The 17,524-nt window shown below is 42.4% G+C and overlaps 3 protein-coding genes across 7 annotated transcripts; 2 read left to right on the forward strand and 1 right to left on the reverse strand.

Moving 5' to 3' along the window:
• The first annotated feature begins 3,577 nt into the window (after window positions 1–3,577).
• LOC4331357 (DNA (cytosine-5)-methyltransferase DRM2-like) lies at window positions 3,578–7,318 on the forward strand. The gene is made up of 8 exons (NM_001423911.1): window positions 3,578–3,783; window positions 4,344–4,466; window positions 4,582–4,681; window positions 4,766–4,812; window positions 4,891–5,049; window positions 5,632–5,728; window positions 5,808–5,899; window positions 5,989–7,318. Exons 1-8 carry the CDS (start codon window positions 3,778–3,780, stop codon window positions 7,156–7,158), a joined length of 1,794 nt encoding a protein of 597 aa, NP_001410840.1. The 5' UTR covers window positions 3,578–3,777; the 3' UTR covers window positions 7,159–7,318.
• Window positions 7,319–7,668: 350 nt separating this feature from the next.
• LOC9267111 (uncharacterized) lies at window positions 7,669–10,367 on the forward strand. 4 transcript variants are annotated; one of them, NR_187124.1, is made up of 9 exons: window positions 7,669–7,901; window positions 7,993–8,121; window positions 8,345–8,472; window positions 8,564–8,717; window positions 8,817–8,869; window positions 8,979–9,117; window positions 9,223–9,285; window positions 9,486–9,529; window positions 9,938–10,367. NR_187124.1 is itself a non-coding variant. In NM_001423914.1 (9 exons), the coding sequence occupies exons 1-9, from the start codon at window positions 7,802–7,804 to the stop codon at window positions 10,022–10,024; spliced, it is 870 nt and encodes a 289-aa protein (NP_001410843.1). In that variant the 5' UTR covers window positions 7,669–7,801; the 3' UTR covers window positions 10,025–10,367. The 4 variants fall into 4 exon arrangements, 2 of the variants coding, with proteins under 2 accessions (NP_001410843.1, XP_015630997.1); NR_187123.1 differs by having other exon boundaries at window positions 7,993–8,092; NM_001423914.1 differs by having other exon boundaries at window positions 7,993–8,092; window positions 8,564–8,703; window positions 8,801–8,869.
• Window positions 10,368–11,540: 1,173 nt separating this feature from the next.
• LOC4331360 (folylpolyglutamate synthase) lies at window positions 11,541–16,575 on the reverse strand. 2 transcript variants are annotated; one of them, NM_001423915.1, is made up of 16 exons: window positions 16,295–16,575; window positions 16,067–16,194; window positions 15,891–15,956; window positions 15,514–15,623; window positions 15,167–15,227; window positions 14,902–14,985; window positions 14,463–14,519; window positions 14,032–14,092; window positions 13,903–13,949; window positions 13,669–13,746; window positions 13,396–13,560; window positions 13,031–13,282; window positions 12,836–12,914; window positions 12,473–12,628; window positions 12,241–12,350; window positions 11,541–11,938 (listed from the first exon to the last, which is right to left on the reverse strand). In NM_001423915.1, exons 1-16 carry the CDS (start codon window positions 16,443–16,445, stop codon window positions 11,879–11,881), a joined length of 1,665 nt encoding a protein of 554 aa, NP_001410844.1. In that variant the 5' UTR covers window positions 16,446–16,575; the 3' UTR covers window positions 11,541–11,878. The 2 variants fall into 2 exon arrangements, with proteins under 2 accessions (NP_001410844.1, XP_015630996.1); XM_015775510.3 differs by having other exon boundaries at window positions 11,565–11,938; window positions 12,482–12,628; window positions 16,295–16,572.
• Between the last annotated feature and the right edge of the window lie 949 nt (window positions 16,576–17,524).

Genomic DNA, 17,524 nt, shown 5'->3' on the forward strand with positions numbered 1-17,524 from the left:
GTGAACTTGATGTGTGTATTTGTTGTTTCAGACGATGAACCAGTTGATGAAGGTTACAGTTTCCTATGTTTTTGTCTTGGGTGGGACAAAAGACGCAGCGGCATATGTATGTATAATCTATTACTTCTACTACTTTATTTATTAAACCTGTGTTTTGTTTTCATGTAAAAAACCTCTTCACTGTCAATAATCTCTCTTACAGTCTTACTGTACCAATAAATCTCGTGTACATATGTGTGTTTTCAGTTGATTGCGTTTGCAAGACTTGCGGCCACCATGTGCCCGTTCCATATCCTTTCCCAAAGAAAAAGACATATGCGTGTGGCCATGGAATCGGAGAGGTGAGGCCCCTGTGCAGGATTTGCTACTCTCTTTCTCCCTTTGTTCATCCCAGTCCAGGAAAATTCAAGGTCTGGCATCAGAGGGACTGTAAGATCCAGCGCTTTGGTCCATCTATGTCATATGGTGATCCGTATCTCTATGGGCCTTGGGAGCGAGTGACGGCGTGGCGATGAGCCCGGCCACCGCTCGTCGGCTAACCGACTGCACTGGGCCGTCATCCCTCATGCTGTGTGATACATGAAGCCAATGCGCTGCGCTTGTTACAATCTGATGAAGTGTCTTGTAAGGCAAACAGATTCAAACTATTTTCTTCAAACTTCCAACTTTTCCGTCACATCGAACTTTTCTACACACACAAACTTTTAACTTTTTCGTCACATCGTTTCAATTTCTTCAAACTTTCAATTTTGGCATGAAACTAAACACAGCCTAAGTGAGAAAATATGCTGTGCAAACCGTTGGATTCATACCTAAGATTTGACCACGTCACCAATAGTAAAATTACTCACGGTTAAACCCGAAAGTAAAACTTCTATTGTAAGTGATGTGGTTAGATCTTGGGCTTCATTTTTATCCAACGGTAGTTTTTAGGTTTCTACTACATATATTATTTGCACTATATATTTTTCTAATATTGTATCTTGACATAGTAATATGCAAATCCTATATGTTGTGTCGTGTAAACCTAAAAAACTACCATTGAATGAAAAATAGACGAATGAAATCTATTCAATTCATCCTAAGTAAAGCTTTTACTCTTAAACGAGAACTAGTAATATTGTTCTGTAAGATTTAAGATCCTGTGCGAGTGCCATATAAGATTTGACATATGGATATGAGGGTTTGTGGTGCTCCCACGTCAGTCAATAAATCAAATGTATAATAAAAGGTTGATTTGGTTTGTGGCCTAAATAAACCTTACCAAATTTTGTCAGTGCTAAATTTTGGTAAGTTTTGGCATGACTAATTTTAGTAAGGCAAAATTATATTTGGATTGAAGCCATAATAGTCTAAGTTCACTATTGAAATGACCTATTTTCTTAGGCATGACAAAATTTGGCTTCAAACCAAATAGACACTAAACACTATTGAAATTGCCAAATATTGGTAAGCCTAATTTAGGCCTCAAACCAAACCAGCCCTAACTGACAATTTTATATCATTATAGACAAAAGTACCATAAAAAAGACACTATAAACTTAATACTATCCCCAGGGGCGGAGCTAGAGCGAAATGAAGGGTGGTGCCACTTACTTAATTTACTCTACTTTAGATCGAGTTTAAGCTGATACGGGTGCCTAAGTTTGTATTGAGGGGGTGTATACATAGTGAAAATAGATGACGTATAGCTAAAAAAAAAAATTTGACCGGTGGGCACCCCCTAATATATACTAGCTCTGCCCCTAACTGTCCCGTGTTTGTGCATACTTGCTATATGTCAAATCCGAAACCTTTTACCAATAATATAGTCAAGGGATAGCTCTTGTAAAATTTGAATGATTTAGGTTTTCAAAGTTTCCACCTCTGGTTCGAAGCGAGCGGTTTAGATCCCTCTAAAAACCCCTCCATACATTCTACATTCATGCTTCCTCCTAAGTCTTAACTCGTCACATGATCATCGTTGGCTCTTACATCTCTATCGGTCTTGACGCCTGTTGCATCCGGCCAGCACCCCATGTACAATCGTCTCATTGGCATATCATTTGGTCCCGTTCTATCGTACCCCTTTCACTCATCACTATGAATTCTCCAATATCCACTTCTCCATCTTTCTCCTCTCCGATGCCTTGTGTTGATCTCTTATCGTCTCTAGCGTCTTCTCGACCTCGGCTAAGAGCACCGCCACAAAAACATTCTATTTGGACGCTCACAATACTATCTTTATCACCTACCATTATAATGTCTGGTATGTGAGAATCCTCTATTATAATGTCACTACCATTATAATCGCTGGTATGTGGGTCGCATCCTCTTATTGCTCCACATATTAGTGTCTGTAATGGTAGAACATAATGGCACTACCATCAGTATATGTAATGGTAGTGCTATTATGGTAGAACACAATGACACTTTTATTACAGATACTAATGTGTAAAGCAATAAGAGGATGTGACCATCGCCAATAACTACTGTCGATATTTTCTTGTTGCGTTCGGTAGAGTGAGATTGCGAGTTTGTTTGTTTCGTTTTCCGCGCGCACACTTCCCGAACTACTAAACAATATGTTTTTTTGCAAAATTTTTCTATAGGAAAGTTGTTTTAAAAAATCATATTGACCCATTTTTGAAATTAAAAATAGTTAGTATTCATTTAATCATGCGTTAATGGCTCACCTTGTTTTGTGTATCTTCTCGATACTCTTCTCCTCGAACTCAGTCTCCTCTAAATTTAAATTGGAGAACACTCGCCCCTCCTCTTTCTATATCATGACTCGATCAATCCATCTTGTTTAACCACTAGTGGGACGCTACTATATCTAAGTTTTACGTTACCGTTGGTAACCGCGCCGTTACCGGCCTTACCGCGGGGGTACGGTAATAGAAATACCGCGGTAACCTCCTTAAATTCAAATAAAATTAAAAAATAATTTGAATTTTTGATAAATTTTATACGGGTTTGTACGGTTTTTCACGGTTACCACGCGGTAACCCCGGCCCCGGCGGTTTTGGAAACCCTGACTATATCTCATAGAGCTTATCGGAGGTCGCCAATGCGCAAAATCTATTTAAAAAACATCTAATAGTGTATCGGAAACATATACAAGTGAATGGACAAAAATTAATCACATATAATAAAAACCAACAATTATTCATATATAAGAAGATTTCAACGTGTACTTAAAAAGTTAGGTGAGAATTTATCTGGTTGAAACAACAAAGTGCTTGACAACTAAGAGTTGAAGCCTCAATTATTGCACCAACGATAAGTTCACCTACTTTTTTTTCTCTCTCCTCCCACCTTCCATGGAAAAATGTGCTGCGCACAAAAGGAATCTATGGCCACTTTGGTGTGCAGCCAAAAACATCCAGAAAAACCTCTTGTAGGAGGGCGGAAATGCGTTCCCACAGCTCACCTCTCCGCAGAAGATCCTTGTGTCTGTATCGTCCACAGAGCCAAGCCCTTACACCGCCCTGTGAACAGTCACTGACAATCCTGGCCCACGCACGGGTGGGTCCCACCCGTCAGTGAAGTGGCTCAGGCGACATGGTCGCAGGCGCGCCTGTGGGTTTCGTCTACACTAGTCGTCGTCGAGAGGCGCGGAGGCAACGCCGTGTGGTCGCCATCGCCATCGCCTTCCTCCTCCTCCTCCTCCGCCGCCGCGCGCTTCCTCGCCACCGCGCGCCCAGGGCCATCGGCGGCGGACGCCCTCGCCCACGCGCGCGAGAGAGGGGGGCGAGAGATTATCGGACGAGTCGCTTTGCGGAGCTTTCTAGAATGGTGGTAAGGGCTCCCGCTCCCCCCCTCCGAAGCCTCCTCTTCCTCTCTCCTCCAATCTCCATCCTGCTGCTGCTGCATGATGTTAGTTTGGCCGTGCCGCGGCGGACGACCCTCCTCGTCGTTGTTCGTGGATTGCTCCGTGCACGATTAGGTTGTGGGTTTCCGTTTGGGATTGGGATGGAGGGGCTCCTCTGGTCTGTTTAGTCGCGAAAGAATGATACTTTCTTGTATGTTTTGCTGCATTTTGGATCCTAAAATTATCTGATACTGTATTGATGTCGCGCTTGAGAATTCGATTTTGCGATGTCGCGTGAACAGTTCGGGCTTGCGGAGCGTGGAGGAGCAGAATATTTCCCCCCTTTTGATTTGGATTTAGGGTTTAACTGTTTGGCTATCCCCTTGAAATTTGATGAGGGCTACGTGATATAGGGGTGGCAGTATGCCTCATACAAGATGCTACATTCAACCCGATTCAGTACTTGCGTTAATTTTTCTCCTCTGAATCGCCTTGTTTTCACTGTTAGTCGGGATATTTCAGACGTGTTGCTTAATTTATGTCACAGGACTGGGCTTCAGATAGCGACAATGATAAGTTCGAGTGGGACACAGACGGTGAGGCTGAGACCTCATCTGCCCCGGCCCTAAGGAACATAGATGCTCCTGGTCCGTCCACGAGGCTGCCGCAGGTAGGAGATAGAGGTCTATCTTTGAACACACGTGCTAGTCATTTGTTCAAACCATGTTGTTACTTTACTGTAATTATAATCAAAATGTGGTGTTTGTTTGTGGAACTGTCTGAAGGATGCAAATGGGAAGGCCAACGGGTCAGGTGCTTTGGTTGCTGAATTTATGGGAATGGGATTCCCAAAAGAAATGATCTTGAAAGCGATTAAGGAGATTGGTAACGATAACAATAATCTAGTTCTCTTATTTGCTTCTGGTTGCATTTTGAATCTTCTGTTTCAACTGCTGTCTTTTCTTTCAGGGGATACAGATACAGAGCAATTGCTTGAGTTACTTCTGACTTATCAGGTATTTGCCCACATGGTTGCATCACTCTGTTTATTATTATCTAATGCTCTACTGTACAAGTGATGCCGTGTAATGCAGGCAATAGGCGGTGACGCTTCAGTGGGTAACTGCTCTGCTTCGGCCTGTGCCCCCCAGACTCTTGAAGTCGACGAGGAGGAGGATGATACTAATTGGGATGAATATGATACTGCTGGCAATTGTGACAGGACTCCTCACTCTGATGGTTCTGGTGACGAGGTATTTACATGACCCCCTCCTTGGTCATTATATATTTATATGCACTTGCTGTGTCTATTTCTTGACCAGTTTCCCTGATCATGGCTGCACCATTTTTTGCACTTGCTTCATGCTAAGAACACATTCCCTTATTAATACCTATGTAAGTGAACTACTGGTCGTATAATAAATTAGAAAATTTCATACCTGTGTTCTATTTCACTCTTAGTAAACAAGTATAGATATGGTTAGCTATACTGCAGTGCTGTAGTCTTTTGTATCTATAAAACCATACATGTCCCTGTAGGGTTGTTAAAGGAGCTTTGTTGATCCAGCCCTTCCTTCCATCATTCTATGCATCTCCAGTTAGCATTTTCTTTATGGTGCCTTTGTAGTGAGAGTTAGCAGAACTACTGTAGAACCATCAGAGAGAGGATCATATATTTGGTAGCAGTAAATTGTAGGCTTTGCAAATGGTATATGTGTATAACTGTATATGTGATGCCTGCATTAGTTGCTTTATTAATAGGTTATTCTGGACTGCAAGTCATTAGAGAGATGTAACAAGTGTTTTCAATTTGCCTTTAATGTGCTTTTATGCAGGATTTCTTTCAAGAAATGTCAGAGAAGGATGAAAAAATGAAGTCCTTAGTCAACATGGGTTTTCCTGAAGATGAAGCAAAGATGGCTATCGATAGATGTGGTATGCCTCTATTGAATTTGATGCTTTGACAGGAAGGAACCTTATTCTGCTGCCTTTGTTGGCTTAAATTTCCCAGGTCTCGATGCGCCTGTAGCAGTGTTGGTTGATTCAATCTATGCATCACAGGAAGCAGGAAATGGTTACTCTGCAAACTTATCTGACTATGAGGTACCTTGTGATTATAATGCATCTGAATCAATAGGTTGTTTCATTTCATTAAATATAACGGCATTGGCATCATCTTTATAATTGTGCAGGATACAGAGTTCAGTTCCTTTGGAGGAAGAAAGAAAACAAGATTTGTGGATGGAAGCAAGAAGAGAAAGCGGTATGGAAGTGGGCCATCTGGGAATCAAGTGCCGTTTGATGGCAGCCACGAAGAGCCCATGCCTCTTCCAAATCCAATGGTGGGATTCAGCTTGCCCAATGAGAGGTTAAGGTCAGTCCACAGAAATCTTCCTGACCAAGCTCTTGGGCCACCATTCTTTTACTATGAAAACGTGGCCCTAGCTCCAAAAGGTGTATGGACAACCATCTCAAGGTTTTTATATGACATTCAGCCTGAGTTTGTGGACTCCAAGTACTTTTGTGCTGCTGCCAGGAAGAGGGGTTATATTCATAACCTGCCGATTGAGAACAGGTCACCTGTTCTCCCAATGCCTCCCAAAACAATATCTGAAGCCTTTCCTAATACCAAGAGGTGGTGGCCTTCCTGGGATCCAAGGAGGCAGTTCAACTGCTTGCAAACTTGTATGGCAAGCGCAAAGCTTACAGAGCGAATTCGTTGTGCTTTGGGTAGATTCAGTGATGTACCAACTCCACAAGTTCAGAAGTATGTCTTGGACGAATGTAGGAAATGGAACCTAGTTTGGGTCGGAAAGAATAAGGTCGCTCCTCTAGAGCCTGATGAGATGGAGTTCCTGTTAGGGTACCCTAGAAACCACACTAGGGGAGTTAGCAGGACGGAGAGGTACAGGGCTCTCGGGAATTCATTCCAAGTTGATACAGTAGCATACCATCTCTCTGTGCTGAGGGACCTGTTTCCCAATGGAATGAATGTCTTATCCCTGTTTTCTGGTATTGGAGGAGCAGAGGTAGCTCTCCACAGACTGGGGATACATATGAAAACAGTGATCTCTGTTGAGAAATCAGAAGTGAACAGAACGATTCTGAAGAGCTGGTGGGATCAGACACAAACTGGAACGCTGATTGAAATCGCCGACGTGCGGCATCTTACTACTGAAAGAATTGAAACATTCATCAGAAGGTTTGGCGGTTTTGACCTGGTGATTGGTGGCAGCCCGTGCAACAACCTTGCTGGCAGCAACCGCCATCACCGAGATGGTCTGGAGGGCGAGCACTCCGCGCTCTTCTACGATTACATTAGAATATTAGAACATGTAAAGGCTACCATGTCAGCAGTCTAGTTTAAGCTATCACATTAACTAACTCTGTGATTTATTGTTGTTAACGAAGTTAGAACCTGTTGATTGATATTGCTGAACCTGATGTGATGTTATTGCACTCAAACAGGAGTGTTTTTTCCCCTTCATGTCATGATTATATGTTTCGGTTTTTGCGGCGGTACGTGATGCTTTGCAATGTTCCCCCAATTTTAGTAGTACTTGCAGTTCTGGTGCTAAAGATATGAAGATTGTTGATTGCTGAAGTTTATGAAAGTATTTATGATTCGATGGTGCAATCTGCCGTGATATTATTGCCCTCAAATAAGGGTATTTCTTTCTTCATTTCATGATTGTATATTCTGGTGTTTTTGTGGCAACCCTGTTGTAAATTGGTTTGTGCACAAAAACAGAGTTCAAAAACAACTGTTGGCCCCAACAAATATCAGAATCTGGGAAGCAGAACAGAAAAGGACAGTGCTGTACGCTTCAGCCACTCCCTTCCGGTGAAGAGTTGCTCACCACATTATGTTCACCTAACAAAAATATCCCACTTCAACTGGCAGATATCCCACCACAGCTCTTCCAAGGCTCCAACCCCAAATCCAAGCCATAAAACCTTTGCAACAACCATGAGAGCTAAGCTTCCAAGCTCTGAATTTTCAGGATGTTGATGCCAGCTTCTGCTCAGATCCCTCATCACACAATACGTCCTGTTGCAAGTTACTTAGTTCTGCATCGACGGCGCCGGCACAAGTCTGACCGGCGTGAGTTCTTGATCTCATCTTGGGGTTCAATCCTAATGCATTTTCAGTTTAGCATATGGCCAAAGTTGAGTTAACCATATTCCTCATGCAGGTTTTAGATTGCAGGGTCCTACGAGGAGGGTGGTCTTTTGCACTCGCAGTGTGCTAGGTTCCAGCAATGGCGCGCCATCTGGTGGCCTTGTCAAGAAAAGGTGTGCGACTCCGTATTTTGCACTGCTAGGTCAGCATGAGATCATGAAAAGAGAAATGTCCATCCTTAAATTTACATTGTGAAAGAACAATACTTTCATCCAATTAACCTCTAAAGTTCTGCATACTATCATTTTACTTTTCCTGATTCCTGAATATATATATATAGCACCTACTTCAGAAGACCTTAGTATAATAGTACATGATAGTCTGGAGTATATAGATGGACAGTCTGACTTGGTGAACTATGGCAGAAAGATTGTGGAGCACATCATTCTGCTTAGAGCCAAGCCAAATATCTCGGACGCTGAAGAAAAGGACATGCTAGATTACTTGTATACTTCTCAGTATCAGATGAGAGGGATTCTAGCTGTGTCATTAGGTGAGAAGTTTTTATATATATGTATTTATTGATGAAGAATTCTCCAAAGTAATGTGTTGTGTTTTGATATCCGTCTATCTCTTGGATGCAGGGCGCATAGAGGATCCCAACACAGAGAACTTTACGCATGCTGTTTTGATGCGTTTTCAGCAGAAAGACGACATTGCAAAGTTCCACAGTAGTCCCTACTACTACAAAATTCTCGATGAGCACGTAAAACCCGTTTCATATGTACGCCTCAGCATGTAATCTTCTTTCTGGTTCTTACAAAATTCTGACTATTTGTTGTCCATTGCATTGTGAGAGTCACTGGTTGGATAACTTACAGGGCTCGGTTTCTGTAGATTTTGAATCTGAAGTTGAAGATGACATTATCCCTCTCTTCCGTCGGGGAGAGGTAATTCAAGATGGCATCAAGCTGGAGCTCAAATTGTTATTCTTTGGTTTGGTCTTGTAAGATATTCCACAAACTTTGTTTGTGAGCCTAAGTTTGCTTCTTCCAACAGGATTTTAACTATGGAGTGGAGTTCATGCTACTGATATCTTTCTTGGAAAGTGCATCTGGAGATTCAGTGGAGGATGCATTAGCTTCTCTTCAGAGGTTCATCAGTCAATGCAGTTCTTTCATTGTTCAGGCAACCTTAGGTATGACAAAATGGTATCTGTGTCATTTCTTCCGACACATTTTCACAAAACTTTCCATTTTTCCTCAATCTCAGATAATAAAGTGTGATGTTTTACATGTACCAGGCTGCTGTCTGAATCATATGGACAGTGGTTACAGTCATGCTGCAGTTATCCGTTTTCCGTCATGTAAGTGATCAATAATTCTAATTTGTCCTTGAAATTAAAAATCCATATAAATGCAGAACAAAGCTGGATAATTTTCTTTTTTAGAAAATGGGATAAACCTGGCCTCTACATCCAATTGGATGTACGCAGCCAACAAAGCTGGATTATGGACAGATTGTGTATCAAAAAGGCTCCTTAGTGAATTTATTTGTTTCCTGCAGTTGATGACTTCAAGATATTCAGGGAGGGGATGGAATACAAGGATGTAAGGCTTCTCTACTTGCATGAATTCACATTTGATATCTGGACAAAAAAAATGATAGAAGCAAATAACTGTGAAAATTGGTCTTGCTTCCTGTTCAATTCCTTTCTGGCAAATTTCAGAACCTGCTGTTGTATACAGAAACAATGGGCTGGTTGACAGTTTTGTGGGAGGGGGTCTCTTACCCTAACCTATTGCATTGGAAATAATAAACATGAATCGAACTAGATTTACATAATTATGATACACTTGTAACTAGTAGAGGAATGCTTGAACACTGAATTATTGCACCAAAATATAGCCCTTAGTTGAGTTGTTTACAGGGAGCAAGTATGTACATGCACGCACTCACTCTGTTAACAGCTGCATGATGTGAAGTACTGAAAATTGACAATGCCTTGTGAAATACAGATGTGGGCATCAACATTTCAACCGATTGTGGAGAAATCTCTTGAGCTACACTTCACAGTTGATCCCGTGGGTAACCAGCTGATGTAGATTCTGAGCACCTGACAAAATATTCAGTCCTGGATTGGACGTATATATTGTTGGTAAACTCCTGAGTTGCTGATGAGGGAAAAGTATTGAAATGAAATCTTGAGGTTTTACATAGGCGATTGTGTTCATCACATAAACGCCTTCCTTTTCCTTGCCCGGAATGCAAGAACGAGAGATACCTTGAAAATGTTTTATCCTGTCATGAATGTACCTCAATCGCAAGATGTACAGTGTGGTTGGACCGGCTGGTTGGTTAATTATATTGGTCCTGACATGTTCCTATCCTAATTAATCTCCTGTTTGTGGGGAAAACGAAGAATAAGTATGTCATTTTCATCTAGCTGGGTTGCCTGCATCTGCATGCTAGCTAGCTACTGTAAATGATGCGTACGTATGCTCATGAATGAATTCGCAAGCGATCGCCGCACCATACATCCTTTGTTCTTGCCATTAATCAAGCAAGATAAGCTACCTAGTAGTGCTATAACTTGCGTTGATTAATTGCATCGGTCGATTACAATACAAGCTCGCTATACATACTCGTCCGCTGATTGATCAGTTTCTGCACTTCTGCAGTGATAAACACAAACACTACCTCGATCGATCGATCAGTTGTGCAGTGGGTTTGGGCCCTCCGGCACCACCCGCTTGGACGCAGACACACCATGATCCTCCTCCTCCTCCTGCATCATGCGCCTGCTGCTGTAGTAATGGCCGGGCGGCGCCGCCATCTCCTCCGTCAAAAGGCCGCAGCCCTTACTCGCCGGCGACGGCGACGGCGAGTCCCCTTCTAAGCTCGGGATTATTCGGCGGCCATGGCGGATGCCTGCCAGCTCTGCTCCCAGGAGAGTGAGAGTGAGAACCATAAGTCTCACGCTCCATGACCATGAGCTCATAATGGAGGAGGCTTGCTAACTTGCTACTTCTACAAGAAGAGCCAAGATGAAGGGAAGAGCTAAGAGCTAAGCTAGCTGCTGGAAGCTACAAGAAAACCTTTACTAGAAAATTGTCTTTGGTTGTTCACTTTATAGCCTGCAGGCTAAACAACTAAATCCTTTAAGAACAAGTAAAGGAGGAAAAAAAAAACTAAATCCTTTGAGATAGCCGGCTAAAACTTTATTGTGACCCAGACAAGAAGAGCGGCAGAGGGCCATCTGTATCGACAAGGAGCTTTCCTCTCTTGATAAGACAAACCCAGCCAACTTTGTGACATGGAGGGGTTGGATTGTGCTTTCCTCACCATTTGGCTTCATGTGGACAACATGCCAAATGGGATTAAGAACCTTAACAGTAGAGCTAATGGCATCTTCATTCAGGACAAGAGCAGTCTTAATCTTTTTTTAAGAGTTAGTAGGAAACAGCAGTCTTGGCCTCTCAGATATGTCACACGGGTGCAACGAAGAAAAACGCAGTTGTGTCCTATCATTGTGATATCAATGGAAATCATCAATCATGTGTATCAGTATTTGGTTAGGCATTCATCAGAGTTGACTAAATGCACGTGAACCTCAGGGATGAATCGAACATCTTCACCAGAAGCTTAGAAAAGTGTATCCTATTCATGATTGCCACCATCTTATTCATGTATTCAATTTATTACTTGTTGTAATGGGCATTGAAGTTTTCTGGGTAAAGAATACGGATTAGTGGCAAAAAGGAGCCATGAAACACATAACAAGAAGAGTATACGCGATATGCTCGCTGCCTGGTCAGCATAGAATCCAAAACACCTGAAATTGAAATTGTTGTATCCTGTAACCGCCCGGTTGCCGTCAGGGGATCTCAAACGTAAACCGCGAAATTGGCTCAGCGTCAATTTGAACTTCTAAGTGTATATCGTTCCAAGAAGAAGTATCATTTCTTGACCAATCTCAACACATCACCAACGAGATGCAGGGAGCCAGTAACCAGGACCTAATTCAGTGTATCAGACACAAATGGATCAGCGCCAAGTGCGGAAGTAGCTTGCGCACACACATGTTACGATGTTTCCAAAAAATCGAATTTATGCAAAATAGGAAATTCAATAAACATGATCACATGCCAAAACTAAAAATATCACAGATTACAGGACAGTGATGGTGAACATAAAGTAGCCATCTATAGCACAGCACTCTAGTTATAAATGCAGGAATACATATTAGGATGAAACACTAGCATTTAAAAAAGGAAAACATTTCTGAAGTTATAGGTTATAGTTTGATGGAAGCACCTACCTGAAAAGAAGTTGATCGGTTTTGTCGGGCATTTGTCCTCAGCCACTCCATTGCCAGTGGAAGTGATTCAAAAACCAGACTGTTCTCACTGGAATTTGTGTTGTTCATACCTGCACCGTTTGCTTCTAAATTCAGATATCATCTTCAAGCTAAAAGTAACTTGTTTCAACAAGAAAACTGCATATGACCAATAGAAACATGAATGTCTATTGGTAATCAAGTTAAGAAGAACCTTTATCACCATGAAGTAATTTCTGCCACACTCTTTGAAGCGACAATTGCCATGACAAATCAATTTGCTCAGGCTCTGCAGGAGCTGATGAATTGGTACCAAGCTTGTTGTATTGTGATTGGTTTGGCACAAAAAGAGCCATCTCAAAGTGGACCCCTGGGAAAAATGAAACAACAATAAATGCAAACATTCAACCAAGAACAGGAACAAATTAAACTTGAAAGTGAAATCAACAGTGAACAAATAAGTTTGTGCAGAACTCTAGTTGTTAGTGGAAACAACCAGTACACATTATAAAGTGGGAGTATTAGATAGATGAGTGAATATGGACTTCATTTTTCCATTCAAGCAATTTTTACCTACCATTTTGAGTTGATGTATCCAGAAGATGCGGAAGCAACCTCATAGGATCCCTCACGGACATGCAATTGAATAGAAGAATCTGTGATTGGTCCAAAGGTAAATTTTCATATAAGGGGAAAGGAGATTCAATGATATGATGCATGCAAAATCAAGTCCATTCAAGTAAGATGAAACTAGAGAAACTGTGAGGCATGCCTTTTGAGAGTTGCCACAAGACTGAGACTGCACCATGGAAGATGGTACTGTCCTATCCTCTTTAGTGACATGGCTAAACCATCTAGCACAAATTTCCATACTTTCAGGACTGTGAGCCCCATCCAAATAGAAAACCAAAGAACAGTCTTTATCTTCCTCTCCTGAGTTTACTTGTGAATCTGTAATGATCTGCGCTCGGCCTTGCAAAGAGGCATTTGACAGCCCACTAATAAACTGATCTGGTAACGGGTCCTAAATTCCATAAAAGCAGAAAGAAATTATCATAACGGGTCCTAAATTCCATAAGAGCAGAAAGAAATTATCATACCAACTTTTGTAAGCAACAATTATTGATTGAGACTTACAGTTCGGTTCAGTGGTATTCTTTCCACATGTCCTTGCTTCTCAAGCCATGTACTAGCCAATGCAACTGCAAGGCCAGCATTTACATATTGGTGTTCACCACGCAGTCCAAGATGTTGATCCTTTAATTGATGGGGTTCCAAAGGATGTGCAACTTGGAGTGAAACCTTCAGAAGGCACAGACTAGCTTATTTTAGAAGATGCTTTCAGCTGTATTAACTATCAAGTTTACAAATATTACAAAACATAAGGGACAAGTTTAAAATAAAACATACACCCAATTCTGAAGCCCTTTGTTTCAGAGCAATCATTGCCTCTTCTGGCTGTGGAGCAGTGTAGGCCGGAACTCCCTTCTGTTGATATCAGACGCCACAAGCAAATCAACAAAATCAAGAAATGTTGGCTACGTATTCTCTTTTAATCGGCAACAGTCCAAGTGAAAAAAGTGATAATATAACAGTTCATCCTAATTTGTAGCATGACTTTGTTAGGGTAGTAGTTAAAATGACCTTGAAAATCCCTGCCTTCTCACCAGCAATTTCTCCAAGTGTGTTTCCTGCTCACAGGGCACATGGCAAAAGCATGAAACTACTTTTCCTAGTAATAGAGGGGCATCAACTGTCAGTTTCATGACTAACCAAGAATTTCCATATGGTCGTATCCAAGGGAAGCTATTCCACAAACCACAGGTGCTTCAACCTGCATATGTGCAAAGTTATACACCTGTTACGCATTTATTATTTTGAATTATTTATGCCTTGAGTCGTCAGGATGCAGTACTTGATCTGAATGAATTCATTAATGTTCAGAAGAAACAAAAGCTAAACTGTAACTCTGATTAAAATAGAAGACATCAGCATATGGTTAGACCCGAATGACTATATCTAGTACACTACTAGTACAGTTTGCTTTGTGATCACACCTTTTGTATGGGATGAAAGGACGGCCGCAAAGAAAAGAAAGAAGAAGCAAACAGCCTAGGGCAAACAAGATTTTCATATAGTTCAAGTTTGTCTTGGATTTCGATTACAAAGAAACTAACACTTGCACCCAACAGAACAGAACATACCACATTAGTTGCATCAAACTTCCCTCCAAGGCCAACCTCGAGAACAGCAACATCAACCTGTTTGACCCACGAAAAGAGGGAGTAAAACATCAAATAATGTTTACCCAGAAAATCATAAATGGTTCCACTACATTCCAAGTCTCAAAAAAGGAAATATGTGATATAAGTCTTTGGTGCGACTACCTTAGTACATTAAAGCCCTATAAAGTTACAATGTCATTCAAGTAAAATGGAGGAACAAGTTATGTGTACAAACAGATGCAAGCAGTAAAACAAAAATTTAAAAAGCAGGAAGTGTCTGCTGTTATATCTTTTTTGCCAGGCAGGAAGCGAAGAAGTGACCCGGCCGAATTTTATTAAGATTGGGAGAAGATGTTACATTTTACAACAAGCATGGTTGTTGCGAGGCATCCTAGCAGCCAACCCAGAAACATCTCACCTGTTCAGCTGAGAATATCTTGAATGCTAACAATGCAAGGAATCTGAAGTAGGTTGGCATGGGAATATCATCATCAGTCTTCTCCTGAAAGTACACCCATGTACATCATCATCTAGAAGTTTTGATAACGAAAGCAGCAGAAAAACACAAAGAGGAAATGCACAGGTTCCTGGTATCATTTATTTTGTCGTTGTTTTTCATCAGTGCTAGCGCCCAGCACAGAGTGCCATCATATGAAACAACAGAGATAGAGATAGACATATACCTTGAGCTTATTCCAGCACCACCAGAAGTATTTCAAAAACTTTTCTTCGGAAATATCCACCCTGATGCTCTCACAATTAGGAGCTAGATCAGAACAAGTAAAATACATAGTTATCCAAATAACATAAAAGACATGGTGGATATGATGCACGCAAAATCAAGTCCATTCAATTATTTGCCGGAATTTTAAGTACAATGCAGAATATATAGTTATCCAAATAACATAAAAGATATGGTATAGAACATGTGTGTCCAGAAGCTTATTCTAAAGTATCGAAATGAGAAGCATTAGCAATTCAACATTAGAGTCAACGATAAGTAAAGGAGAAAAATGAAAAGTAATTTTACCCATTTAGCCGGAATCGCTCCCTGACATCCATCAAATGTGGTGAGGTGAACAGCCCTGTGCTGAAACCACATGATCGCAGGATTGCCTCTGTGAATGTGCATGTTGAACCCTGTAGATAAAGCCCATGTGTTGTTCAAACTCCACGTCATAAGGAAGATAAGTTATTATACATTAATTGGTTTCATTACCAAACAGAAGTAAACTATTGCATAGGTAAACATTAATGTGCAGATTGGTTGCATTAAGATTCTGCGTAGACATGTTCCATTAGTGATTTATGCACCTTGCATCGCTACTCTCTAAACACTCTTCACCCAAACGGAAACCACACAACATCCAGCTTTCTAGCTAGAGCTGATCATCAGTGAGTTAGTACCTTTCCTTTGGTCCCGGCAACGTGAATCACCTTCATCCGCGCGATCGGCTCCTCCAGCTCCAGAATCTGCGCGAACCGCGGCAAGCAACAAAATCCACCCGATCAAATCAAACAACCAGCCATGAGCCATCCTAATATACTATTTTGACAAGTGGGGAGTGGAGGAGGAAATGGACCTGGAGGTAATGCGCCATGAGGTCCCACTGGTTTCCCCGGTTGCCGCTGTGCGCCCGCACCTTCTGCGTGATGAGCGAGGAGAGCCGCCCCATCACGTCCTCGTACTCCGCTGCCGCCACAGCACCACCTACGCCCCACGAATCAACTCAATCCAGTATCCACCACCAGCCAACCCCATCAATCGAAGCAGCAGCAGCAGCACAAAATCAGGGCGTGGCGTTGCTTACCTGCCTGCGCGGCGGCGGCGGCGGCGGAGACGGAGGAGGAGGCCATGGCGCGAGGGGAGGAGAGGCGGCGGGCGGGGACGGGGACGGGGACGGAGGAGCAAGGCAGGAGGAGGAGGCGGCGGAGCTGAGCCAGGTGAGGGCGGTGAGGCATATGCCGCGTGCAGGTGCAGCGCAAGCTCAGGCGAGCGCCGCCGCGGATTCGACGACCACTACTTGTGTCGTCGTAGTAGTAGGTGTGGGTGTGGGTTGGTGATGGCGCCGCCGCCGCCGTGGTGGCTGGTGGGCCCTCCTCCTCCTCCTCGGTTTGTCTGTCTCTGTACCCTTCCTCTGACAAGTGGGTCCCCCCGGATTCTTTATCGCGGATTCGCGGTCGCCCTCGCACTTTTGCAAAGTGTTACCGAATATACGCTTTCTCCTCTAGGAGGCGGGTTCTCAGGTTTCTGTCATGCCTCTGCTTATAACGGGAAATTGGAGGGTCGCGGCTTGGAGCAGCGGCACCACCACCACCACCGGTTCCGGCGGATGGCGACACGGCGGCGGCGGCCATGTCAACCGGAGCGAGCACCGTGTTGTGGTGGCGTTGATGCCTTGACAAAACTAGATTTTGGGCAAGACGGTGAAACCACGTCTTAGAATGCTCAAGTTCAGATTAGAGTTTTTCTTTTTGCGGGGAAGTTCAGATTAGAGTTGGAATGTTATGTGTGCTGTTTTGTTTCAGGTATACTGGTATAGTACGATCGGTTAAAGGATATGTGACATGTCATGCCCTGATTTATTATCAATTATATGGCAAATGTGATTGTGGAATCGTTGAGGAAAAAGGTATAAGTTTCTATCACTAACAGATGTTCAGATAACTGAAAAAACTTCAGATGGGGAAACACCATTGATGCTTGAGAGAAAAAAAAAATCGAGGTCAAAGAGTGTCGGAGTTTTATTCTCTGAACCCCTTGCGTAGTTGCAAAGTTCACATTACAGTTGCAGGCATCGATTTATCACTTCGCTACCAAATGGGAATGTGAAATCGCGAGTCGATCATGGAATGAGTCAATTTATCACATCACCTTTCACTCGTTTCGGGAGATATACATTTGTTACCGACGATATTCAGATAACTCGAAAAAAAATGATCAGATGGGGAAGCAGCATTGATAAATGAGAGAGAAAAATCTTGGTCAATAGGGGTCGGAGATTAAAACCCCGACCCTTGCGTTCGTTTTCTTTTTTAAT

This window comes from Oryza sativa, chromosome 3 (assembly GCF_034140825.1).
Source record: "Oryza sativa Japonica Group chromosome 3, ASM3414082v1".
Classification (NCBI taxonomy): domain Eukaryota; kingdom Viridiplantae; phylum Streptophyta; class Magnoliopsida; order Poales; family Poaceae; genus Oryza; species Oryza sativa.

Coding starts and splice junctions, on each gene's coding strand:
- LOC9267111 (XM_015775511.3), top strand. CDS start 7,802: ATGTTGATGCCAGCTTCTGCTCAGATCCCTCATCACACAATACGTCCT. Junction 7,902..7,992: donor CCGGCACAAGTCTGACCGGC/GTGAGTTCTTGA, acceptor TTCCTCATGCAG/GTTTTAGATTGCAGGGTCCT. Junction 8,870..8,978: donor CTCTCTTCCGTCGGGGAGAG/GTAATTCAAGAT, acceptor TTCTTCCAACAG/GATTTTAACTATGGAGTGGA.
- LOC4331357 (NM_001423911.1), top strand. Junction 5,050..5,631: donor CTGATGGTTCTGGTGACGAG/GTATTTACATGA, acceptor GCTTTTATGCAG/GATTTCTTTCAAGAAATGTC. Junction 5,729..5,807: donor AAAGATGGCTATCGATAGAT/GTGGTATGCCTC, acceptor TAAATTTCCCAG/GTCTCGATGCGCCTGTAGCA.
- LOC4331360 (NM_001423915.1), bottom strand. CDS start 16,445: ATGCCTCACCGCCCTCACCTGGCTCAGCTCCGCCGCCTCCTCCTCCTG. Junction 13,950..14,031: donor CGACCATATGGAAATTCTTG/GTTAGTCATGAA, acceptor CCCTGTGAGCAG/GAAACACACTTGGAGAAATT. Junction 12,351..12,472: donor ATTACTTCATGGTGATAAAG/GTTCTTCTTAAC, acceptor CAAACGGTGCAG/GTATGAACAACACAAATTCC.